Raw genomic sequence first — 27,531 nt, forward strand, 5'->3', positions numbered from 1 at the left:
GTTGTAGTATGCATGCAGAAGCTTTTGGGTGGGAAGAATGTGATGCGATATTCAAGCATTCGAATGTGGTATGCTGCATGAATCATGTTAACTATCCATCAGAGAAGAACAAAATGTCATCTGCACTTCGTTGTCCATGGTGGTAACCATACTCTTAGCAACATTTAGTTGATAAAATCCATTGCTTATATTGTCTGCCAACAGAGATCAACACTATCTTTCACAGAGATTGGTATTCCATTGCATCCGACATAATTTTGCTGTAGTAATCCTTTATAAGATGGAGATAAACCTTCTATGGTAGATTTTTTAAAATTGCTCACAACTCCAAAGTATTGTGCTAAGGCTCAAAAGAAAACTCTGCAAGCATTGGTGACCTTCTCCGATTTTGTTCTGAACTTCACTGTCGCTCCAGGTCATGGAGGAAGCAAAGTGCTTTATCTCACCAGAGAAGCGCGGAGGTGGGAGCTCTCACTGAGGTTTCTTCCCCGAACAGCTCCGCCCAGACGCCACTCCGTTCCATTCATGAAGGGATGTGGGGCGGAGGCGTAGCACTCGAGCTCTGCCCAGCGGTGCTTCCACCATCACACAGTCAAGGAAGGAGACTGTGGTGTGCGGAGCGGCATTGCGAGCGCTTACGTGGGGAAGGGAGCACTTTGTGTCCGAGCATCACCTGCGCGTTTCACAATGCAACGAGTCCCAAACTCTGCCGCAATGTGCCCGACGATCCTTATACCTGCCCTACTCGGACTTTTAAGCCGAACAATCGCACAGCCTTCTAACCAAGGTGAGTCGAACCTCTCTCGATTAATTCATCTTGCGATTTACCTTCTACATCGCTGATTATCGCCAGAACCTCAGGCTACTCGGGCACACCTGGCGGGCGCAAAGTAAGGTCAGAGTGCTCCCACTCTCGGTCGGCGCCGGCCCCAGGATTACACTCTCGGGGATAAGTGCTTTAGCGCAAATCGATTTTTCTCGCCAGAGTAAGTTCACGACGGCAACTTTGCTCGGCGCTCCACCGTTGCATTCTCCCACACCAGCAGTTGCCGAAGAGCGCACTTTGCTGGCAGGAATGCGAAACAGCAAACCGTGTGACTCGCCCAACTTGCCTGTTGACATCGAGTTTGTTATTTGTTTAACATCAGCGAATTATTTTAACACCTAGGTGTGTTTATCAGAGCACAACATCCGAATTCCATTTTCCATGTCCCTTGCACACTAAGTGCGCAATATGAAACAGTTGTCTGATCCTATATAGCTCGGTCGTATTTTATGCAATGAATCGGGAAATTCCACATTTGTAGTTCACAAACGTTTGTAGCCTTTTTGTCACATTCAATTACTGAAAACATGGTGGCATGCAGGGAATTTGACTTTTCCTAATCAAGTACCACTAATGAGACCACGACCATTGTTTCATGAAGCGCTTGGACTTCAGTGTGAGGCTCCTTGAATGATTGGCCGTGCCCCTGTAGGGCGGTGTAGAGGATAAAAATGGATTTCCAAATCTTTTTAATGCTAAATTTAACTCCAGAGATTTATTATCACAGGATGGAATTTCCTTTTTATTCTATTTTTAATGGGGGAAAAAGCGCAACTGCTCAACCAGCATTCTCCTGCCGAGATTGAGCGATCTTTGCCTAGCTTCCCTCGATCGATTCAGTTCAACAGGTGGGATCAAGGCACTGGATTAACTTGAGAGATCGAGATGCAACATTACATCCTCAGTGTGTGCTGGTATCAAGGATTGAAAATCTCACTCTAGGCTCATAAAAATATTTTATCTCGACCCGCTTTTGTGAGTGCGTGCAGCTTGTAGTTGCAGAATTCCATTTCTCAACCTGGAGACAGCCAAAGATAAAATGATAACATTCCTCTAGGAATGTGTCAAATGGTTGCCCTTAGTCTGCCCTTTCGAGCAGTTCAGTAGCTACAGAAGTAGGGGAGCATCAATTATTCACATTTATCTTGTTGGGTACAAACAGGTGTCTGTTTTCTCCACCAAAGAAGCAAAATTGCACCCGGCGCATCATGTACTTCGCTCGTACCTACTATCAGCAACCGATGCTTTTGTTTTCTCATGCATGCCTGTGTAAAATAATTGGTTTGAGAACCTGCTCAGCACCATCCAAGAGCTTCTATCTGGTGCCGGATCGTCTCCCATCGGGTCTCATTGGCTCCTGCCAAGTTGTTGGGGGCAACGTGCGAACCCCCATTGTCCTGTGGCAGATTTGTGCTCCCGGTTATGACTCGCCCCTTCTGTCTTTGCGTAGGACACCTGGCACAGTGTAGAGAAATCAGCGGGGGTTGTAAAATGAGGAGCGGGGGAGAAGTGGTCGGCAGGATGTGTTGGTATGGCAGTGGATGAATGTGGAGGCTGAGGTCATCGAGGCATGGAGAGGTGTGGTTATCATTTGTGACGATTTAGAATTGTGTTTGGAGATTCTGGAAGAAATGGATGAAGGATGAAAGGTGAGGGAAGTTTTGGATAATGTGGCATTGCAGGGTAGTAAGGTTATAAGGTGGTTAGGAAGGTATTTGATGATTATTTGGAGGGGGAAGAGGGAGTGTTAATTTTTGGATGGGCATATTTGCAGATGTCGATGTTGGTTGTACTCATATGGCAAAGAATTAGCAATTTAGGGTTGAAAAATACCAACATCAAAGCATGTGCACAGAACTCTTGGCTAACCTGCTGAGTGAGTTACACACCATCCAAGATAGATTTTGCAAGAAGAATATGGAGTTATTTCCACCATGAGACAATCTTTTTTTGAAGGCTTATTGAAACTGTAATATACTTTCTTTCTTCTTGCGGACCCAGAGTACACTGTTATATTACAGTATATCTGAGAACCAGTGCAGACTCACTCGCTCGCTCGCTGACTGACGCATACAACCATTACAATGGCATTTCATGTTCCTTCGGGAACGTTCAAGGCTAATAAGTCACCCAATAAATTCCTTCGTCCACATGTATATCACAATAAATACATCGGTCATGGTTCGTATGTGGTAAAAATTAACCTGTATATTCATTATCATGAATTATGTTGGACGTGAACTCGCAGGATATCTATCACACCCAAACAAACCTCCTTTAAAGTGAGATAAGAAAGGTATGGCCCTTTATGACAACACACAGACAAACAGACAGGCAGTGTGAAGAATGTACACCTATTATAATATTATTATAATCGACATAATCCACATTCAAGGTAAATCACCTTAAATCACCTTAATCCATCACCTTATGATTACATTAGATAGATGTTATGTTTCCACTCGACAACTTTGTAGGACTGCTCTTAAAGCCACTTGGGGACTCCATAAGGAGGCTTCCTTCAGGCACTAAATTATCGTTTGTCTGTATGCAGATTAACACACACACACACACACACACACACACACACACACACACACACACACACACACACACACACACACACACACACACACACACACACACACACACACACACACACACACACACACACACACACACACACTGATTGCAATACCTTCTCTTATCACTTCGGGAACAGATAAGACGAATAATTATATGTTTCGAGAGATGGTGAAATCCCAGAGGTATATAGTGTCTTTGGAAAGGTTTATGGTCTGCAGGTGTAGAGCAAACCTAAAGCTTGTGGAACAGGGAAGACGTAGTTTCTTTCTCATTGGTTTATTGTTTAACGGATAAAAAGGTAAGGGTTTGGTTCTTCCGGTTTATTTATTTATTGTTTCGGGACCTCTTTGCTTTTATCTTATGGTATATAATATGTACAATATATTTTCGTTTATTTTAATCATTGTAGCACAAAAACATGTGAAGAACATTGGAGTCGGTGATATGAGAGCCATCAGTTCCATGGATAATACCTGCCAATGTTTTGGAATTCGTAAGAGCCATCTTATCAGAAATGGGCATTTCCTTCATGTTATCAATAATTGTTTACATTATCCCTATAGTGAGTTAAACCTAACCCGATATGCTTTATGACTATAACCAACAAACCTGATGCATATTTGTTATTTACACATTTACTGGAAGAGAAATAATGACGCAAAGTTGGTCACTTTCCCCACATCATTTGGAGTTCGATCATGCTTCTTGACAACCAAACCCGAGTTTAGGAAATCTCGCCGGGCCCATGTGACTGTAACACCTACATTTATTCAAGCCAGTTGAGTCATTACTGTTTGTAATCATTAGATTGATATGAAATCCAAGTACAGATTATGGATTTTTTTTTTCCCCATAGCGCAAGCTAACAATAGCTTATCCTTTGGCAAAACCATCTTTTGTCATACCATGACACACCACAGCAGGCAGCCAGTTCAATATCCATTTGTAAATAAATAACACAACATGTAATTCGATCTGATCTGAGTTCCCATCGGTTTCTCCATACGGAGTCTTACAGGGTCATCATAGAGGTTATAGGCAAACAATAGTCCCGTGGATGTAGCGTTCAACCCTACGCTTGAATGATACAGGTAATTTCAGCCAAGTATACTGACCCAACCAGACTCGGTCATGTAATGATTAGAGCGTCTGCTCTGAGGCTGGGTGGTCGGTGTTTCAAATCCCGGTCGAGTCACACCAAAAACTTAAAAAATGGTATAGCTGTTTCCTTACTTGGCACTCAGCAGTTAACAGGATAGATAACGGAGAACGCTGGGGAGACAATGGGAAACCACCCAGTATAACCCTTGCCAAGAAACTGCTTCGGCAGCACCACTGTTCTGTAAAGAGTGTAGTACAGCAAAATCGAATAAATACTGACCCAGATGTCTACTATCATAAAAGATTCCGTTAAAAAGGTTTATCTTCCGCATTGTAGACCAAATAGCTGGCGTCATGCCTCTTTCAAAATATTTCATGCTTCACACCAAATTGCTTTTTGCACCGGAACAAACAGCAGTTTGATTCCTGAGCACTCTCGTTAAGACAAACGTGCAATGCGATAAATGTATAAATGTTGAGAAGGAAAATGGCATTTTAACATCCTCCTAATCTGATACCGTTTCCATTATTTTCAGAATATTCCAGTTTAATTGTGTCGAATTTTCACAGGTCAAATGCAAAAATATAAAGGGGAGGGGGGGGGGGAAACCCACAATTTTTCTCATCAGAGCGCCCAAAAACAAATCCTCCCGACGAAGACAAATAGGGCATAAACCCACCTGTATCCATTCATCCTTTACTTGAACGCAGCATATCCGGTACAATTTTGCCTCCATCCATTTGCCTGTGTTCACTTATTCTGAACATGCCATTTTTGAGATAAGTAATAGATGCCTTCGGGGTTTGCCTTCTTCAGCGTAAAGCACGTCTTATTTACAACAGTCCTCTCTAGCTTCATTCTGTCCTGTCAAAAGTTCACTATCCTGCAAGATGCGTGGCGCAGCAGCAATGCTCTACCAAATTTTCATTGACAGCGTTCAGGATCTTTCTCTTCTGATCAGTGTTCTTGCTTGCAAAGACTGTTGCAACTTTCTCCATTTGCTTCAGGCAGGCCTGTTCTTAGGACAGGAAGAGGAAGTCCAGAAGTATACAGTAAATTTTACATTATTTACATGGACTATGCTGGACAATGGACAAACACGCACGGTTTCTTGGATTTGAACTTGGTTCTCTGCATCATGAGCCAGTGGTTAGGACGAGGCCAATCCAGTGTCTTCAATTCATCGATCCCCTTCTCTAAATTTTCCTCAATAAATTGATCATTTCTTTATTAATTTAATACGAATACATCCAATTAAAACAAACTTTCAGCAGGATGTGAATCACACACAAAGTGTATGCTTTCAGCTTAACGAGAGTCCAATCCCATGAGGACAAACCCTAAAGCAAGCAACTCTAAGGCAAGCAATCTATTCACCAGTGAACTATCCTGTTTGGTAGTTAATGATATTAATAGCAATAATAACAACAAAGGCTCATTTGTGAGGGGTCAACGTCAATGTCAGTTTTGCTGATTTACATCTGACCATTTTGCTGATTGGAGAATTCATTGTTCGCTGCATGGTTGACCCATTATTGCTCCTACATGTTCACTGCATTTCGTGATGAATGCTGAAATGAATGGGCTGACCGAATGACTGAATGCTGCTTAGCTGATGACCCAGTAATTTGTTATATTTCTTTTGTGATTTGCAGTTTATCTCCTGGATACAACACAGTATGAGAGGAACCTGGGCTGGCAGGCGACTCCATCAAGCGGGGTGAGTTGGCGACAGAGGAACCTCTTGCAAAAGCAGGAGGACGTGCCGCATGGTGCAGGAAGGAAGGGGACATTAGGTCACGAGAACGGGATGTTTTTATATCATACGTGGCAGAGGAAATGAGGGGGGGGGGTAACTCGAAAGGGCCCACATTGTTGTTTTCAGTCTCTCTTTTACATTGAAGGCCCTCCCTTCCTTCCCGGCGGAAGTGTGACAGCCAATTTCACCTGATGCATTCATTGTAGCTTTGCCGTTTTGCTGAAGTGCGGTAGAGTTCATTCTTTTCAACATTATTGTATTATTTCACATTTAACTTCAATTTTTTTTTCAAAGCAGTATCTTGTCGTTCATAGCCATCAATAATTCCTGCTTTATGGCATTTAGCAAAGGAAAGTGTGTATTTATTTCTTTTGGATACATTGTCGAGGCTCATATGAGAGCTAAGAGAGTTTCCCAGTTGTTAATGAAAACTACATATAACAGGAGGCCTAGTTGGTGTCGTGATCTAGGTACTTGTTGGGTATATCTACACAATGCTAGTACTACAGGTTGGGATGAGTGTGATAAGCTCAAAAGCATCATACTGATACTCACCTTTTAGTGCATGTCTCGTCTGTATCCCAGCATACCAACTTGAAAAGGTGAGTACCAGCATAGTGGTATTCATCCTTTCGCTGTCTGGTCTGCATACCAGCACACCAATATGAAAAGGTGGGTACCAGTATACCGGTACTCAGGACTCACCCTTCACTTGTTACCTGTCTGTTTGTGTACCAGTTTACCAAAGTGAAAAGCTGGGTACCAGCATATTAGTCCTCACCTTTTAGCTGTCGTCTCATCAATATATTTCATCAATGAAATATGCCATACTACGGATGGGTCGTTAATCCGGCTGTCCCATCGACAAGCACTTGCATGAGGACCATTAAAGATCCAATTCCACCTTTAATATAGAGTAGGCCATTGAGTGCTAGTCCCATCTCTATTTCCAAATGAATTTCTGTCCTGACCGAAGATTGCCCTGTGGATCCTGCAATCGATTAGCGATCTGTCCTGGATTCATTGTAGTTTTCGAAATGTCTGTGATTTAGTCTTTAATGCCCCATGTGACTGCAAATTGGGGTATTGCGGAGGCTGATATTCTTGACAGCGTGTTCGAACAATCCTGACAAGTCGTGAAGGCTTTGGTGGCTCAGAACCAATTCCTGGACAGGTCATAACTGTCGCAGGGTGTGGTAACGTTTCGTTAGGCAACCATTGGAATCAAACCCGTCCGAATGATGGCAATGTAAGAGGGTTTTGCCCACTCTATCAAAAAGCTGCTTACAGAGTAATTAATATGAGCTCAGGGTCAATACAATGGACTACTTGGGGCCAACAACATAATATTTGCAGGTTAAAATGATCTTTTTCTTCTTCTGCACTCTTTCCTGACCATCCCTCTTTCACTCCTTTGTTCCCTTTCTGCTCTCATTCCCTCCCCTCTCCACCCCTCCCCTCCCCACCCATAACTCGAGAACAGAAGAAGCTACCAATGTCAAATTACACCCCGTGATTCAGGAGGGTGGTGGTGAGCGCTGATTAGATTTTGGTCAAAATCGGTCAAAGGTCAAGGTCACATTGAGATCAAACATTCGATTTTTGATGGTTTGGTACAGAATCATCGTAGAAACTTCTGGTTTGCGTCGCGACCTTCTCGAGAGACAGCTTTTATTAGACAAGGTCAGAGGTCAAGTTGATGATTTCGTAAGTACCAGTCTATGACTGCTTGTTTAAATGTTGAATGCCCATCAAGGAAGAAGCTTGTGCATTTATTTTTAGTCTTTCATATGACTGCCGATGTTCAAACCACCGACCTCCCAGACTCAAAGTGGATGTTCGAACCATTATGCCACAGAGTCTGGTATTTTAGGCCTTAAAAAAAAGACAAACTGCTTGATAAAACTCGAACTAAGCATCATTGGTTCTGAATTGATCCAGAATATACATTGGTGAAAGCTTGTTTATGCAGGTTAACACCACGAGGATGACATACATGCAAATGACAGGACAAATTGCTCTCTACATCCCCTGGGGTATGCATCCTCCCAGCGTGTTTGACTCCTAGGTGAAATAAACTGGGCATCTTGCCAAGCTTTCATTTACATCCGGTCTCTGCGTCCCAGACAACTCGGGCTGCTTTTAAAGATCCGAATGAATTCCAAGCACAGGATGCCATATGCAACCTCCTCATAGATTACAGAAATCCCAATCGATGTCAAATAAATTGCTAAAATTCTCCCCGAATTCAATTCATGATGCGGTTTAACTAACACCGCCATCTTGAGCTAGTAGATCAAAATCTCATATTGTGGAAATGCTTTCAAAGATGTCATTAAAAAATATGTGACACTGATGATGCGCTGTTGCTAAGCACGTGATCAAACAATGGTGCAGTGGAAGCACTGAAATTGCGATTATCAGAGACAAATCTTATTCGTTATCCACATATAACACTAAAAGCTGAATTTTTAACAAGGCCACCCTTTCCCCAGTCTCTCAAATTATCTCTCCTTTCGTGTCCCTTTCTTATATCCTGCACTCGAGAAGGCGACATTAAAATAGTTATGTCCTAGTAGTACTGCAGCATAGCAAACCAATTGTTCAAATTTGCATAAAAGCACCAAAATTAGTACACATGTTGAATAATGTATTCCGAACAATTCTAGATATGGAGCCACCCGAGATTTAAGCTGACCAAGGCACAATCTCGGGTGGCTCCATATCTAGAATTTATATTCTAGCTTTTATGCAAGTTTGTACAATTGATCTGAAATATCAGACTACGCTGCCATATATAGGTATTTGTCAATGCACTATGTACAATTTGATGAGTTGTTTGAACTGAAATGATGGGTAAAACAAAATGCTTATTTTATGTCTGTTTTTGTGATTCTTTTGTAGTGGGAGGTTCTGCAAGCACCGATTGATCAAGTAACAACAGTGCCGGCATACCAAGTATGCAATGTGATGAAGGCCAACCAGAACAATTGGCTCAAAACTTTTTGGATCCCACGGCACGAGGCACGTCGTGTGTTTGTTGAGCTCACGTTTACACTACGTGACTGCGGAAGCATGCAGAAAGTTCCGGTCACATGCAAAGAAACTTTTCACCTGTTCTACCATGAAACCGATGAGGCAAAAAGTGGTCCCATCGATGAGAGCAAGTTCATCAAGGTGGACACCATTGCGGCAGACACCAACTTTGATAGGACGGATGTTGCTAGCCGTGTGCTCAAACTGAATACGAAGGTGCGAGAGCTGCCTGTATTATCAGCACGTGGATTCTACCTCGCGTTCCAGGATGTAGGTGCGTGTGTTGCAATCGTAACCGTGCGTGCCTACTACAAAAGGTGTTCCAAAACCGTTTTTAAGCTCGCCGTTTTTCCGGCCACTGTGGCCGGTGAAGCCTCTTCCTCACTGTTGGAGGTGCCTGGAACATGTGTGGATGGAGCACGCACAGAGGAGAATCCACGGATGCACTGCAGTGGAGATGGCGAGTGGGTGGTTCCGATCGGCCGCTGCACTTGCAGTGCTGGCTATGAAGAGACGACTGAAACTTATTGCCAAGGTGAGGCTGATGCTGGAACCCTGCTCAGATGCCTCAAGACATTCCCTTGTAATAGTATGTGTGTTCTTTTGAACCGCTTGCGTGTGTGTGTGTGTGTGTGTGTGTGTGTGTGTGTGTGTGTGTGTGTGTGTGTGTGTGTGTGTGTGTGTGTGTGTGTGTGTGTGTGTGTGTGTGTGTGTGTGTGTGTTTTGAATGTGTTTATAAGTATCTTCGAAGTATTGTATGTGTTTTTAAAAAAAATACATTATCTGTGTGCAATACAGTATATGTTATGGACCTTGCTCTTGCAGTGTCATCATGCTCCTTCATAAGGTTTCCTGTCATCCCATTTAACAATCCATTAGAAAAGGAAGTATTGAGCCTTCTTTATTCACACACCCCCCACTCAGCATAAGACAGGGTTTTGCAATTGCTTATTTGTGTGTATGCATGTGTCTGTTTGTGTGTCTGTCCGGAGCGTAACTTTTTAAAAAATTATTTGACCTTTTGTCATCAAATTTTCAACAAACCTTAATGATGAGTATATGAAGAAGAAAATTTAATAATTTGGTTAAAAGGTCAAAATGTTAAACGTCAGCGTCACATTAAATCGTCAATTTTCATCCAATTGACCTGAAATTTTAATTATCATTTTGGGCTTTTCTCAAATTTTCAACAAACTTTTATTATGAGAATTTGGAGAAGACAAATGAAGAATTTGGTCAAAGGGACCGTTAAGTGTACAGAAGGAGGAAGTCTGTCTGAATATAAAGTGTATAGGCTTTGCATTTTCAGATGCTTTCTGGTTTATTATCATTTTTCAGAAAAAAATTAATAATTTAAGTTTGGCTTCCATTCTCATCTTGCAACATGACCCTAGTATGAAATTAAATGTGGAAGATCGAAAGTCTCACTCATATTCCCAGGGTTTGGTATTCACTAGACCCTTGGCTATACAATTATAATATTATGACATTCATTTTATCTTACATAATAGACATATTGGATGCTAAAACAATATAATTTCGGGGAGTTTTTTTCGACAGAACCTGATGCATTTTCGTTTAAATTTGGTTTTGATAGAAAGATCCATTTGGATTCGTTGCAGGATATCTTAGAGGTGTGCACACTCGCCTGTGAGCCCTCTTACCTGGAATCTCGACTTGACTGTAAACTGTCACCCTGGTGTTTCACATGCAGGGTGTCATCAATGAGCCTGTGTCTGTAAGATTGGACGCAAAGCTGGGGACCTGTCTCCCAGAATTTGTTGATGCTGATTGAGGTTAAATATCCCATAGTATCTTTTGGAAAGTGTAGGCGATCATCGCCGGCACCTTGAACAAATTGCAAATTCCTGCCTTGACTAACTACCACTGGGAAAGCAATGGCAATACACTCAGCATATTTACTTGCCCATGGAAGCATCTTCAGTAGTCCCCAACACCCTCGACTAGGTATAGGATTAATCCATCCATCCGTAAACCTCCATTGCTAGTGGCTATCCACTGAGCCGTGAAATAACCCTTTTTTCAGATCCTGAGACAATCAAGATGTTTGTGCCGATTTTAGAACAGGAACTTGTTTAGTCTTTTCACCAGGCCAGCTGTTTCACTGTGCGAATGCAGTTGTGGGATTTACACCTTGGTGAGTTTTTTTTTCACCGTAGAAGTGTGGTCTGCCATGAAAGTGATTGTTGATCAAATCCGGTGAGATAAAGACAGGCCGAGAGATGTAACAATCAACACTGCTTTGAAGGTTGAGTGGAAGGGTGGCAATGGAATCAGAGCACGACATGAAACTAATTTGTTCCCAGTAGAGGAGAGACTCTCGGCCACATTCCCAGAAGAGATTATTTGTCGTAAGGCACATCCTCAAAAGGTGTGATTGCTATATAATTGGTTCCCAGCTGACATGGCTCTGCATTTGGCTTAATTAATGTTTTGTTTGCACTGAAAGACACCTTTGGTCGTTAGGAGGACAACGATTTAGTCATTGAAGACCTTTAGCTCTCAGCTTTTGATGGTACCGGAATCTTCTTTACAAGAAAATATTTTGGAGCTTACCAAAAATAAAGTAATCAAGTCTTATAACTTCATTGGAATTGTGGATGGAGAAACAGAAAATTATAGATACTGAAATTAAATTTGATCGATAATAGTGTCACAAGATTAGTCGAAGTAATCAATTGAGATCCCACCATTTTAATGATCTATTTATTTCGCCATTGAAAGGCTATTTCACGCAGCAGTGGTCACAGATGCAAGCAGGCAGATGCAGGCTCGCACTAGACTGTCACCTGAAATCCGAACGGGGCCTAGAAAGTGATTTTCATGACAACATTCTGGGGGCAACTTTGTTTCGTCAATTTCCGAAGGATTCGGGGGCGCTGAATCCGAATCTGCTTGTCCCCAGGCATGTAAGTTTCACGTTAAAGATGTACGAGCTCTTAGAGGTGAAACGGCCCTTGTGGACCATGACCTTACAAACGCAACAGAGTAATATGGTGGAAAAATATTATATAGGGTTTTTATTGTCCGAAACTATAAATGATGTTGTTAGTGCCTAATAATATAGATGTCAACTGCAAATACATGTGTGAAACTTATGTTCAAATGTCTACTTAGCCAATGTAGTCCTTGAGGAGGCACCGTACCAACCCTAGAATCGTAGAGCCAAATGACCTTGCTCGACAGCGAATGATTACCAGATCAGCCTCATTCACACTGAAATGGCTTTCTAAAGTCTTCTTTGCAGTATGTATTATATAATTAAGGTTGAATTTCTGGGTCGGATCCAGAGGGACTACGCATTAGTATGATTACTAATATGAAGCGTAACTTAGTCGGGGCCAGGAAAATTAGACAGAGAGCATAGGGCATCACACTGCTGTCCAGTCATCCTCCTCGGGTTCATCCGCTTCGATTTGCGCTTCACGAGGAGTTTCAGAAGGGTTCATGCAGTTTTTGCAGCCGCATAAGTCTGTGCATGACAGTCCTGCCTTATTGCAGGAGCAGCGGGCGTTGTCGCATTTAGACATGGTACATTTGCAGTGGACAACGTCCAATATGGCATCGGGCGCAAGGCTCTGGTCCATCCACTTTACGTGCAAGTCATCGTCCTTGACAACCCATCCATAACCTTCAGGCGAAGGAACTGTAACGCATCTCTCCAGTGATCTCCTGTGGATGCTAGCCTGATACGCACACCGCAGTACATGCTGATAATGAGCATCTTTCGTTGGAGGAAGCCGTCTTTCCAAAGAGGAACTGACGCAGAATGAGGTATACCGCGCTTCATTCAGATCACGCAGTGTTACATGACCGTACAAAGCACATGCAAAGGTTTCCAGGCCTTGCACTAGACTACTGGACGGAGTAAAGTCCTTACCGAGTTCAGTAAATGTACAGATGAATGTTGCAGAGTTTTTCATCAAATCCAGCGCTCTTTTCTTGCTACGACCACGAAATGCGCTGGTGCTATCACAACCAGTATATACGTGGAGACCGATTAACGCCTTCGCCGACTCCCCCAGAGATGATTGAATTTTTTGTAGGTCTATAATGCAGTTTTTGTTCCTGACGCCCGTATTAAAGTACAAATTGCAAGGTATGCTCTCTTTCAGGGATAGAGCAATCATTGCTACGTCAGTATCTGGGCTTTGGACGATCACGTTGTGGTTGTCTCTTGATGCGTGTAGAGCGTGTAGCAAGAGCCTCGTATCAGCCTCCTCATGGTCGCACTCCAGTTCATCAACCACATGGACCTTGAATGCTTCCTTGAACTGCAAAAGGTGGCACGAATTTCCATGAGCGAGGTACACGTAAATGTTTGCAGGTTTGGCGTTCATCAAGTCTGACCGGTGGGTGAACAGGAATTCGACAAGGCGAATCTTGTTTTCAGAAATGCGCAGATATTTGGCTCACTGAACAGGCAGTCGTTGATTCTTGTCAAATATCTTCACAATCTGTCCACCGCCAGATCCATGCCGTTGCCTCTCGTAATTCTTGATGCTGATTGTTGGGTACGTGTCCGCCACAAGATCAACATGAGAACTTTTGAAACAATGGGCAAGTTCTCACACTCTGTTGAGGACACCGTTGGCTAAGGAACCAAACGTATCATAGACATTCGTCATGTAATGGAATGGATAAGTCCCATGAAATCAATGATAAGTGCACCTTCAGGGAGCTTCTCCACCAAACAATTGGGTATAGTGGACTCCAAAGCGTGGAGCAAATCTGCCTTGTTCGTTTTCGATAAGGACGCGTCATCTGATGAAAGAAAAAATAGAAACAGGAGATAGTGAATGACTCAGTACCGTACGCATATTGAGACCTTTGTTCTGGGATATAATCAACATTCGAGCCATGAACTTCCAATCATTTCTCAATTAAATTTCAGATCCTGATTTAGACTTGGTCTTCATAGGCATTGAAAATGTTCTGAGTATATTCGCCTTCAGCAGCGCGAAAAAACTGTTCAGATCGTTCCATCAATCATCGGGCGATAAAGTCTTGCAGACCTTTTATGCCAACTTCTTTCGTACTTTTCATGTCGGAGCTGGCTTCTGGAGTAGCTACTCCGCCGGAACTGATGTTAAAAAGTTCGGAATGGGAACTGTCAAAAGGATTATGCATTGAGCGAAGCAGTGAAATGACGTCCTGGACTGCATTTTCATCTGCTTGAAGTTGCGCCTTGCGGAGTTTCCCTGAAGAATCACCGTTGGTTCTTGTTGCCGCTGTCATACGTTCACACTTGTGAACTATGGCAGCCCTCTCATGTTGACTAAGGATCCATCTCTGAGTTGCGCCATGATTCCGAGTCAGTCTGCTCAGTCCACCGGGCGTCTTTGCGTCCCTATTCATGGTTTGCTCAATGGCCTGGTCGCAGACTATCGATGTGAACTCATCGCCCGTGCATTGCACGGTCCATTGTCCCGGAATCGAGATGGCCATACTGACAGTAGGATGCGTGTATGGCAGAGCACACATCTCAACGTCGTACGCTGTTCCATATCTCACGTAATTCGGGCGGTCATACGCGAAGTACCAAGGTAGCATTTTGCGTAATGCCGCTAAGTGCAACTCCCAGTTCGATTCCCGGGTCGCTCGAAGGAACAAAAGAAGTGTCTGTACCATATTGATGTATCTTGACCACGGGTCAAAGGTTGGATGTGTGCGTCTCATTCTCGGAATGAAGTCGTTATAGGTCGTAAGCAGACCGCTGAATTCTGAACCATTGGTCAGTCTTTCAAATTAGGCATTCGTATGGTAGAACATGAGGATTCCTTGAGGGTGGTTGTTCTGTAGTGCACCGCCTTGACTTTCGAAGTGGTATATCAACAGGATCATCTTCAGACTGCAGCAACCTTTTCTCACAGCGTTGGATTTTGGCAGCAATCACAGTAGCTGAAATGATAACATTCTTTTATTACCAGTCTGATAGGAGATACTGGAGTTGATGAAACTGTGCTCAGCCAGTGTTCCTGTATTCAGCCAAAAATTTTACGATGGGTGAAATTTTATTATAACTATGAAATGGCTTATTTTAATATGACTCATAACTGTGGTATTATGTGACATCACCCTCACCGAGCACTGGTCCACTCGCGAGAATATTTGATGACAAGGATGTAAGGCTAAATAGTTTACATGACCTGTTCATCAATCACTATACATTCAGGTATATGAGCAGTTTATACTGATTTCGATGAAGCAAATTGATCACAGCCATCATCAGCAAGAAAAGTTTGAACCTTTATTCACTCGACAATCATAGTAAATGCTGCTGTGCTCCCTGATGCTAATGCTTACCTTCCGTTTGTAGCAGGTCCGATGATAGCCAAACTCGTCAGAGGGGTCATTCAAAATGACTGCAGCGTTTTCAACTGTAATATCGTGCTCGCTACCGGTGAGAACACTCCATCGTTTGGTGCACTCACTGAATTTCGCCCAAGAAACAGCCAAAAATGGAGTTATTTTGCCCTTTACTGCCGTCAAATCGTGACACATGCAATGCCTCTCTATGGGTGCAGCCATCTTGGACCTGGCTCTTAGTGGAGCACACGTATAGCTAGCTGCACACCAAATGTACCTGATGCCGAGGTTGTACCGAAATGGCCCCCTGGCGTCAGATAGCTGAACTCAGGCCCAAAGCGGAAAATTTAAACACTGATTGTGGGCGAACGTGCAACTTTTAAGCCTGGGGTACAAGTGGAATATTGTTCAGCGCATTGAAAACGTACAACCTTGTAAAAAATCAGGTTGCCCCGAGAATGTTGCCACGAGAATGCACGATACAGATTTCAGGCGACGGTCGACACGCACAAAGACACAGACGCAAGTTCGCAAGCTCATGCGCATGCGGAGTCATAGAGACCGGCTCGCATGCGGAAACGATCGCAGATGCAGGCTCACATGTGCAGGCGCAGGCTCGCACACACAGGTGAAGTCGGAGACGCAGGCTCGCATGCGCATGTGATGTCGCAGGTGCAGGCTCGCGCACTCGTGCAGGCACAGGCTTGCACATACAGGTGCAGACCCAGGCACTCACGTGGAGATGGAGCCGCAGGTGCAGGCTTGCGTGTGCAGGCACAGTCTCAGACTTGCACATGCAGGTGCAGTTGCAAGCTCGCAGGTGCAGTCGCAGATGCAGGCTCGTATGCAAAATCAGATCCAGGCTCGCATGCACAGTGACAGGCGCAGGCTTGCACCAGCAGTCAGATCCAGGATTGCATAAGCACAAGTAGTCGCAGATGCAGTCTCAAACGCACATGTGAAGTCTCAGATGCAGGCTTGCATGTGCAGGCTTGCACATGCACAAATGGAGGTGCAGTCGCAGATGCGGGCTCACATGCGTAGGTGCGGTCGTGGACGCAGGCTCGCACATGCAGGTGCGGTCACAGACACAAGCTGCACTTTGTAGTTGTGGATGCAGGCTCGCAGACACGGTCGCAGACTCAGGCTCAGATTCACAGGTGTAGTCGTGGACACAGACTCGCACATGCAGGTGTGGTCACGAACACAGGCTCCCATGCGCAGGTACGGTCACAGACGCAGGCCTGCATGTGCAGGTGTGTTTACGGACGCTGGCTCAAATGCAAGTATGCAGTCGCGAACACAGGCTCGCATGCACAGTGGCGGTCATGGAAGCAGGCTCACATCCATGGGTGCAGTCACATATGCAGGCTCGCATGCGCAGGTGAAGGCGTGGACACAGGCTCACATACGCAGTTGCAGTCACGAACACATGCTCACATACGCAGTTGCAGTCGCGGGTACATGCAGTCGCTGACGCATGCTCTCACGCGCAGTTGCAGTCGCAGGTGCATGCTCGCACTCGCAGTACAGTCGTGGAGGCATGCTCACACGCGCAGTTGCCGGCACAGGTGCATGTTCGCACTTACAGTGCAGTCGAGGACACATGCTCACATGCGCAGTTGCAGTTGCAGATGCATGCTCGCACTCCCAGTTGAAGTCGCGTACGCATGTGAGCATGCACAGGTGCAGTCACAGACACAGGCTCGCACATGCGGATGTGGGCTCACATGTGCAGCCACAGGCTTGCATATGCAGTCACAGGCTCACATGTTCAGTCACAGGCTCGCATGAACAGTCACAGCCTTGCATGCACAGATGAAATTTCAGGCACAGGCTTGCATGGGCTGGCACAGGCTCACATGCTCATGTGAAGTCATGTAGGTTTAGGTGCATGCATGCACATGCAGGTGAAGTCGCAGGCACAGTCTCGCATGTGCAGATGCAGTTGCAGACGCAGGCTTGTAGGTGCACTCGCAGACACCCGCTCACACAAGCAGTCAGATCCAGGCCTGCAAGTGCACAATGAGTCACAGACACATGATCACATGCACATACGCAGTCTCAGATGCAGGCTTGCACATGCTGGATCAGTCACAGGCTCACAGGCGGAGGCTTGCACACATATGAATCAAGGTGCAGACACAAGCTTGCATGTGCCGGTGCAATCACAGACACAGGCTCGCATGTGCATGCCTGAGTGAAAATTGGGTGTTTGGGTTAATTAAAACACCCGTTTTGAAGATAATTAATGGCCCTATTTCATTATATCCTTTAGCAGGCACATCCTCAGCCTCCTCGCTCTATATGGGTTCTTAAGTCATTTCCTGGGTTACTCACCAGGGTCTGAAGGTGCTATGTTTTATGGCCTGCTCAACCATGCCTTGACTTGGAACAGGACAGAACGATTTCTTAATGATAGTTCTTTATTTTTCACTTTCCTCACTCATATTATCGAATGCCTGTTTATCACAGCTATGAATCGCTGGGTATATTGCAATGCATATAAAAGTCTGGAGACGCCAGCGTGTGGATTTATTTCATTTCCGCATATGCCATAACCTCGAGAATCTCATAAACTGAGCAAAATTACAATATTTAAGCTCCAGATTTGAACTTAACAGTAGTTCTGACTGCTAAAAAAAGAAGTGTTAATTTGTCTAATTCGGACATTGCTTGGGCATATCCGTGTGCATGGGTTTATATGACCAACAGCAAGGGGTAATCACTTGCCAAGACAGGCGTTCCATAGGGGTGCTTGCTACAGTGCTTAAGCCACTTAGCAAGCGCTCACCAAGCTGCTTGGTTATTCATTTGAAAACCACTCGGTCAGACCTGTCACTTTGTTGATGGAAATATCAATCTTTGCGTAATTGCTAAAAAAAAAAAATTGACCAACCGAAAGACGTTAAGCCTTCTTCCCCTCCCCTCACGCTGCCTTCTCCCCCTCCCCTCCCCTCATGCTGCCTTCTTCCCCCCCCATCATGATGCCTCCCCCCCATCACGCTGCCTCCCCCACCCCATCACGCTTCCTCGCCCCCGTCACGTTGCCTCCCCCCATCATGCTGCCTCTCTCCCCCATCATGCTGCCTCCCTCCTACATCACGCTGCCTCCCCCCTGCAATCATGCTGCCTCCCCCCTGGTCACACTGCCTCCCCCCACACCCCCCGCACTCCTGGTCACGCTATACAACTCTCCTGAGGTCAAGGAGAGGAAGGGGTGTCAAAGAATGTGTGAATTGGACAAATGAAAGCATCTTTTTTTTCTTCAGCAGTTTTTTTTTACCCCCCCCCCCCCCTTTTGAAGGGATTTGGCAAGTCTCTGACACCACTCTGAACCTTTGTTGGAATTGATTTTTCGTTTTCCTTTTATTTCTCACATTGTTCACATTTATTTCGTTATGCATTTCAAAAAGTGCGAGACTAAAAAGGACAGAGAGTGGTAAGACAGAACAAAACGTTAAAAAAACAACCAATGTATGAAAAGAGATCAACAAGATGTGAACAATGTATCAAGAACTTCTGTTGAAGATTTGTTCTGAACAATAAAATCTGCAGTGTATGTGGAGACATGGACATATATATATATATATATATATATATATATATATATATATATATATATATATATATATATATATATATATATATATATATGTATATGTGGATGTATATATGGATGTATATCTGAGCCTGCAACCTGCGTCCATGACTGCATCTGCGTGTGCAAGTTTATGTCTGCAACTGCACATTCAAGCCTGTGTATGTATACAATATATATATATATATATATATATATATATATATATATATATATATATATATATATATATATTGTTACTGGGTTGGGAGGGTCTTCCGTGAGCGCCACCGCAAGATGGAGCCGCGAGCCGGCTTGACCGATCGCCTGGAATGTAAAGGTGGTCGCCCCGGATAAGTCCGGAGTGGACGGGTCCTATCTCGAAGCAACTTTTCTGAACATATGGATTGGGCGGAGAGGTAATGTTGAATTCCCTGCGTGAAGAAAATGTTGAAAGAGACGTCATCCCAAAAAGGATGACAGTACAGGTTACGAGGAAGAAGAGAAATGGTGAGATGGCTCCACAATCCACAAAAAGCAAAAAAAGCTATATATATATTGTTTCGGGGCCAGGGGGTCGGCCGTGAGCATGACGGCTAGATGGAGCCGTGAGCTGGCTCAACTGATTGCGCGGAATGTAAAGGTGGTCGCCCCGGATAAGTCCGGAGTGGACGGGTCCTGACTGCACCGAAGTTCGCCAATGGATAGACCATGTGGGGTAGGGTCGATTGCCAACTTTTCAATTTACCTTAGTGCCCACGTGATCCGACTACCTGGGAAGTTCACCCTCGGCCGACCTTGTCCGAATCGAGTCGCTATCACCAACTCGGATCCGGCGTAACCGAGCGGAATTACCAAAGTCGGGCCGGACCAAATGAACAAGTTACGAACACTAATCTTCAAACACGCATCATGTCGAGCCAATAAAAGAAACACAAAACGAGCTGATACATTTAACAATTGGGGTTTATTTATACAGTAATAATGTGGAGCTAGGGAACACAGAAGAGCAGAACTATACCGAATACAATAAATGGAAGTATATACAGCGAACAAAGCACTTAACAGTTTTCTACTTGTTAGACGGGCCCACGGACACACATACGCACATACACACACACACACACACACACACACCCAATAAATGGTGGCTGATGCCTTTAATGCAGACTTCAGCTCGGAGGGACAGATGAGATGAAGCCCAGGGTCTGCCTCGGACCTTTCCACCTCGTGTGGTCTTCAAGCTGTTTGGACCGGGCACCAGCGTGGACGAGCTGGATCCAATCACCGCGAGCTGCGATCCTCTCCGAGCTCCGGCGGATCCCCTCGCGCTCCGGACCACGTGCTGGTGAGACGAGGTGCCGATCCTTCCCGACCCCATGCTTCGCTTCTCCGAAGAACCACCGACCAAGATGAGGCCAAGAAGTCACACCAAACCGGGAACCAAGCAGAGACCACGAAGAGCTCCACGAACCAAGAAGAGCCAGCTGAACCAGACCACGAAGCAGAGCAAAAACCGAACCAGCACCAGAACAACAGCCCGATGAACCCCGAAGGCTCACCGAAGACTAACCCAAGACTAACCAGAACCAACCCGAGCCAAGCAGAGGGTCCTCCTCTTATCCCTCTCAGCCCCGCCTTGCTTCCAGAGTGATTCATTCACGCTCGTGCGCCGCCCCCCACAACTGTGGGTGGGGGCTGTTTACCTCGCTTTCAGCCGCCCCGCCCCAACCGTCATTCCTGTTTACGCCATTGAATAACTGGACGGGAGGGTTCTTCTTCTTCTTAGTTCTGGAGGAGGGTCGTTCTGATCGAACCCTAACTATTAAAATGAATCACAGCGCATTTACATAGATGCACCCATTAAACAATGGAAGGCGAGCTATCGATTGAACACGTACTTATCGAGATAACTGAGCTAAAGGACCTGAATGTTGAGTGCGATTTCCAAACTCGGAACAAAATATATATATATATATATATATATATATATATATATATATATATATATATATATACACTAGCCAAACCCGCGCTCTACGTGAAGTTTCAAAAGTGAGGGTTCATTAGGACGTCAATATATCCAGTGTTCACAATGTGATTTATCGAATTTCTTTATCTACAATGTTTCTTGCGACATTGTTTGGTGTCAAATTCACTTTCTGAGGTAGTCAGCATGTGCAGAAGAGGGTTTTACATTGCAGACGCTGTTTTCTCGGAGTGGCATTACGCCTCTCAGCGGTGACGGTCTGTCGACGACAGACGTAATGACGTCAGCGAATGACCGATGATGTCATTACGTCATTATGCCTCTCATCGGTGACGTCACACATCACCATGCAAACGAAAGTAAAAATTAGAAAATCGCCAGAAATTCCCAAACCTCTCCATCTGGAGTGATCTCACATAGCCCATGATGTTCATTAGACCACAGAGCACCCGCATGCCAAAAGTGGCGACAATCCGTCTGGCAGTTTCGGAGGAGAAACGTCAAATTACACGCAGTCGTTAACAGAAATAATATATAGGGTGGGTGATGTGTGTGTGTGTGTGTGTGTGTGTGTGTGTGTGTGTGTGTGTGTGTGTGTGTGTGTGTGTGTGTGTGTGTGTGTGTGTGTGTGTGTGTGTGTGTGTGCATATATATATATATATATATATATATATATATATATATATATATATATATATATATATATATATATATATATATATATATGACCGTTTTTACAGCCATTTTTCCCTGCTGTGCAGGGGTTTGGCTTTTTGTGAGGCAATGTTTTATGGCCGGATGCCCTTCCTGACGCCAACCCTGGTCGCCTCTTACGACACACAGGGATATGGTACACCTATTCTAACCGGGGCATACACCGGGACCAGTACACTGGCACTCATTTCGCCGACCTCGGAAGGATGACAGGCTGAGTCAACCCCTGGTGTTAATTCAGCAGCCAACGGGGCTTGAACTCAGGATACTGGGATCCCAAGCCACCACCCTAACCACTAAGCCAACACCAGGTTTTTATATACATATATACATATATGTATATATATATATATATATATATATATATATATATATATATATATATATATATATATATATATATATATATATATATATATATATATATATATATATATATATATATATACACATATGCATACAGTATATATATGTATAATATGTTGGGATATATTTTAGGATATTAAAAATATTTTGGTTGGTCTGACAGATTGATACATTGTTCACATATTGTAGATCCCTTTTTGTACATTGGTTGTTTTTTCACGTTTTGTTCTGTCTTACCACTCTCTGTCTTTTTAGTCTCATCCTTTTTGAAATGCATAACGAAATAAATGTGAACAATGTGAGAAATAAAAGGAAAATGAAAAATCAATTCCAACAAAGGTTCGGAGCGGTGTCAGATACTTGCCAAATCCATTCAAATGCGTTTCTTATGTCACTGCAGGAATGCACATTTTAAAACCTGTTTCACAAATACAGTGTCTTTCACTGGATTCTGAAAACTTCCATCTGCATTAGTCATCACTTCACTGATGTGACAGACTGTCCCATATATTTACTCAGCCACACCTTCAGCATTCGCCCACAAGTTGAATACCTTTTATCTCTACTTCAATTGCATTACAGTTCTGTGAGCCGTCGTTGTCTGGACATCAGTTAGCATTATCTTTTGCACTCTTTCAGTAAGCGGTTAGCAATCAATATGATGTAATTAGTCACATTCCAGTGATCCTGCTGAATTGTAAGACGTGTAAGGTGCCTGCATGATTACGATTAAAGTGATGAATCATAGGATTTACAGGTATTTTTTAGGTACAAGAGGTGACTTGTGCATGGTTGCTGCAACGCCTTTAAATTCAACATTGGGTTTTTTGACATCTCGTTGTTACTCTGTAATAATAAAAAAGTAGACTTGCTATGTGTTTATATATATTGGTTCTTTTGCAGGCACATTCAACCCAACTTTAAATCCCATCTGTCATGTGTGTTTGTTTATATTGTTTGGTAATGTCATTTTAATTCATGTAAAAGTGCCCAGATGTTAACAATTTTTGGTCCTAAATTTGATTTATGTATGAACCTTTATCATCATCATCATCATCATCATCATCATCATCATCATCATCATCATCCTCATCATCATCATCATCCTCATCATCATCATCATCATCATCATCATCATCATCATCATCACTGCCACTCCCCCAACATTTATGCAAACCAGCAGCCGTTGGCTGCACATGAAATGGATGAATAATCATCATTATCATCATCAAATTACGATACTCATTACTTTGTGATGCAGCTGAAGCAGTCTTTTGGAAAGTGTTATGCTGGCTGGTTTGGTTGTGCTGGCTCACTTGGTTATGCTGTGAGGTTTGGTTGTCCTGGCTCAGTTAGTTGTGCTGGCTCAGTTAGTTGTGCTGTGAGGTTTGGTTGACCCAGAAGGTTTGGTTATGCTGACTGGTTTGGTTATGCTGGCTTGCTTAATTGTGCTATGAGGTTTGGTTGTCCCAGAAGGTTTGGTTATGCTGACTGGTTTGGTTATGCTGGCTTGCTTAATTGTGCTGTGAGGTTTGGTTGTCCCAGAAGGTTTGGTTATGCTGACTGGTTTGGTGGTGCTGGCTTGCTTGCTTGTGCTATGAGGTTTGTATAACCCTGAAGGTTTGGTTGTGCTGGCTTGCTTGCTTGTGCTATGAGGTTTGTATAACCTTGAAGGTTTGGTTGTGCTGGCTGGTTTGGTTGTGCTGGCTTGCTTGCTTGTGCTGAGGTTTGTATAACCCTGAAGGTTTGGTTGTGCTGGCTGGTTTGGTTGTGCTGGCTGGTTTGGTTATGCTGGCTTGCTTGGTTGTTCTGAGAGGTTTGGTTGTCCCAGGAGGTTTGGTTGTGCTGTGAGGTTTGGTTGTCTCAGGAGGTTTGGTTATGCTGGCTCACTTGGTTATGCTGGCTCGCTTGGTTATGCTGGTTCACTTGGTTATGCTGGTTCACTTGGTTGTGCTGGCTCACTTGGTTATGCTGGTTCGCTTGCTTATGCTGGTTCGCTTGGTTATGCTGGCTCATTTGGTTATGCTGGTTCGCTTGGTTGTGCTGGCTGGTTTGGTTGTGCTCAATCACTTGGTTATGCTGACTGGTTTGGTGGTGCTGGCTTGCTTGCTTGTGCTGTGAGGTTTGGATAACCCTGAAGGTTTGGTTGTGCTGGCTGGTTTGGTTATGCTGGCTCGCTTGGTTATGCTGGCTCCCTTGGTTATGCTGGCTCGCTTGGTTATGCTGTGAGGTTTGATTGTTCCAGGAGATTTGGTTGTGTTGGCTTGTTTGGTTGTGCTGGCCTGCTTGGTTGTGCTTGCTCACTTGTTTTTTCTGGTTGGTTTGCCGTTGCCTTCCCAGAAATCAGTCAGGGTAAGAATTTGTAATTTGTTTGGCATGCCGGCGATAACACACCCATCTTTTGCAATAGACACCGTGGGATCAATCACGTCCACCAACCACCATTGCGAGTGGACATGTCCTCCAGCTTAACGACCTCCCGATGGATGACACACATTGATGCCTCATCCTGCACGTGATTCATCAGGGTGACAGTTTGGACGTCAGTCAAGTTTCGAAGCCAGGATAGATAGCTCAGATGCAAGTACCGTACATTATCTCTAACCCCACCATGAGCTTGAGATGAACATGTCAGTAAATGAATAAATAAATAAATAAATAGCATTCCAACATGGCCCAAATGTAGTTTGATTGTAATTGAAAAGATTTTGTGTTTCACTACTTTCATAATTGCAACAACCTCACTTGTCACGCAATTTCACCAATTTTGTCTTGTCTCTCATAATGTCCACAATGTGGCAAGCCACTTGGCATTGATAAATGTGTGAATCCGATGTGAGTGTTTGCCTTTTCCTTCGTTGCTTTTCTGATGTTTGCATAAACCTTTTATGAGGTGTTTGAAGTGATGATGTGTGTTCTGAAATGTAATGTCCTCCTGTCATTCTGCTTCTTGCATGTGCTCTGTGCAAAGCCTCGACGCCATCTTAATTCCTTCCACCCTGGATCTATATGATTAATTTGTCCTGATGTAGGTAGGTCCTCTGTAATACGGAGTGGTACTATGACCGAAGGAGCAAGAATATAAATATATGAGGTTATTTTTCCATTTAAATCCAGGCACATACTTCCAGCTGTCTTGTAATGAATGGATGGACTCGAAACTGGTTCTGAAAAAGAATTTTTGAATGAAAACTCACCAAATATAAGAGCCAATGATGACAACATGCTTGTATTGTTTGCCACGGTTTAAGTTCCTTACTTTATCAACAAAAGTGGAAAAAAAAAATGTAAATTCGGTCTAATGCGTCTTCTTCCCTAAACATTAATTTTATACTCTTTGGTTTATGTTTGCGTTTTGCCTCCTCGATACCCGTTGTTGATTCGAATCATCTTGGAGCCGCACGACTTGGCAGAACCGAGAACTTGAGGCAACGATCTTGACCAGTTGTGTTGTTACAGCTGCTGGGAAGTAATTGCAAACATGTGCTCCTTGGCTTGTGCCCACCAACTTAAAGCCACCACAGTTAATTTAATTTCTTTCTTTCTTTTTTTTTTCCTCTGTGGAGGCCACAGGAAAGACAGACTGTGGTAAGTGGTGGGAACATGCCGTGAAGGATAAAAGGAGAAAACCTGGTTTGGTCCTTCTTTCGGATTCCCCACTGGCGCTTCATATAAGAAACATATGGCCATGTATGGCCACTGGCATGGACCTGTGGCCTTGATGTTTGTCTGTTTCCTTTCTTCTCTCAACTCGTGTCCATGCAGCGTGCGACCCGGGGCAGTTTAAGGCCGAGCTGGGAGAGCTTGGTTGCGCAGCCTGTCCAGCCCACAGCTTTAGCAATGCAAAGGCTTCGACGTCTTGCAAATGCCGCGATGGATACTACAGGGCAAAGGGCGACAACAGCTCACAACCCTGCACACGTAAGATTATTTGGCTTATTCACTCTTTCAATCATTCTTTCACTGTCCAAATCAAGTTGGCAGGAACAAGTCAGATGTTCAGTTTTCGCCCAGGTATTATTCCTTAATATTGTTCCAGTATTGGAATTTTATCCTAACTCCATCTATTTTTGAATCATTTAGATTTTAGAGCACAGTCGTGCTTTCTCAATTATGTTTGATTATTTTTTGCTTGTTTTTATTTTTCTCAATCTTCACATGACTAGGGTTGTTTTTCAACCTAATGATGGTGTGTGTGTTCTGCAGACCCACCTACTGCCCCACAAAACCTCATCTCGAGTGTCAATGAGACATCAGTTATACTGGAGTGGAATCCTCCACAAAACAGCGGCGGTCGTGAGGATGTCACTTATCAGGTGCTGTGCCAACAGTGCAGTGCATCGAGCTGTGAGCCTTGTGGTCGGGCTCTCCATTTCCTACCACGCCAAGATCGTCTCAAGGCACCGACTGTTACCATCACACGTCTGAAAGCACACAGCAACTACAGCTTCACTGTGGAGGCCCACAATGGGGTGTCAAGTCTGGCAAAAAGTTTCCTCCCATTCTCAACCAGTGTCAACATTACCACAAACCAAGCTGGTGAGTTATCTCATAGTTGTAATTTTAATGAATTGGGTGATAATGTTGCTTTTTGAAAGCAAAATGTCAGCTCATGGAAGAGCTAGTCTTGTCTTAGAAATATTAAAATATATATATATATATATATATATATATATATATATATATATATATATATATATATATATATATATATATATATATATATTTCATTGAATTTCCCCGGGCAACGCTGGGTACTTCAGATAATGTATATATGTGTGTGTATATATATATATATATATATATATATATATATATATATATATATATATATATATATATATATATATATATATATATATATAAATACTTAGTTTAGCAATGCAACCCAACATGGGAAGGTAAACTGGCCACAGATGAGTATATGACTCACTGACCACATTCAGCATGGAGTGGATTTCCCCCAAAAGTTGTGCTGACAAGTCTTCTGTGAGAGATTATATCCAATATCATCTCTTAATTGGAATGGTGACAATGAAAGCATGTGCCACACCAACACTTGCTGCAAGGCTCCTGATCACCAGTGGATGCCTGCCACAACATCCACCATGTTTTCGCCTCCATTGCACAGCTAATGAGGTTTTTCATTTGGAGACATGAAAGAAGATGTTGAAGCTAAAATGCAACTTCTGGCTTAGTTGCAGTTTATGAAGGACTAACCACCAACTACTAAAAGCAGTTG

The 27,531-nt window shown here is 43.7% G+C and overlaps 1 protein-coding gene across 1 annotated transcript in view; it reads left to right on the forward strand.

Annotated features, from left to right (window-relative positions):
- The first annotated feature begins 494 nt into the window (after positions 1-494).
- The window catches only part of LOC147020362 (ephrin type-A receptor 7-like), a 79,889-nt gene continuing 52,852 nt past the window's right edge, over positions 495-27,531 (forward strand). Inside the window, exons 1-5 of the mRNA XM_085895671.1 lie at positions 495-787; positions 6,170-6,234; positions 9,178-9,844; positions 26,055-26,210; positions 26,496-26,828. Coding sequence (XP_085751797.1) covers positions 688-787; positions 6,170-6,234; positions 9,178-9,844; positions 26,055-26,210; positions 26,496-26,828 — 1,321 coding nt within the window. The 5' untranslated portion in view covers positions 495-687. The remainder of the gene's footprint in view (positions 788-6,169; positions 6,235-9,177; positions 9,845-26,054; positions 26,211-26,495; positions 26,829-27,531) is intronic.

The sequence above is a fragment of the Eptatretus burgeri genome, chromosome 9 (assembly GCF_056783735.1).
Source record: "Eptatretus burgeri isolate ZD-2024b chromosome 9, Ebu_testis_v1, whole genome shotgun sequence".
Lineage (NCBI taxonomy): Eukaryota > Metazoa > Chordata > Myxini > Myxiniformes > Myxinidae > Eptatretus > Eptatretus burgeri.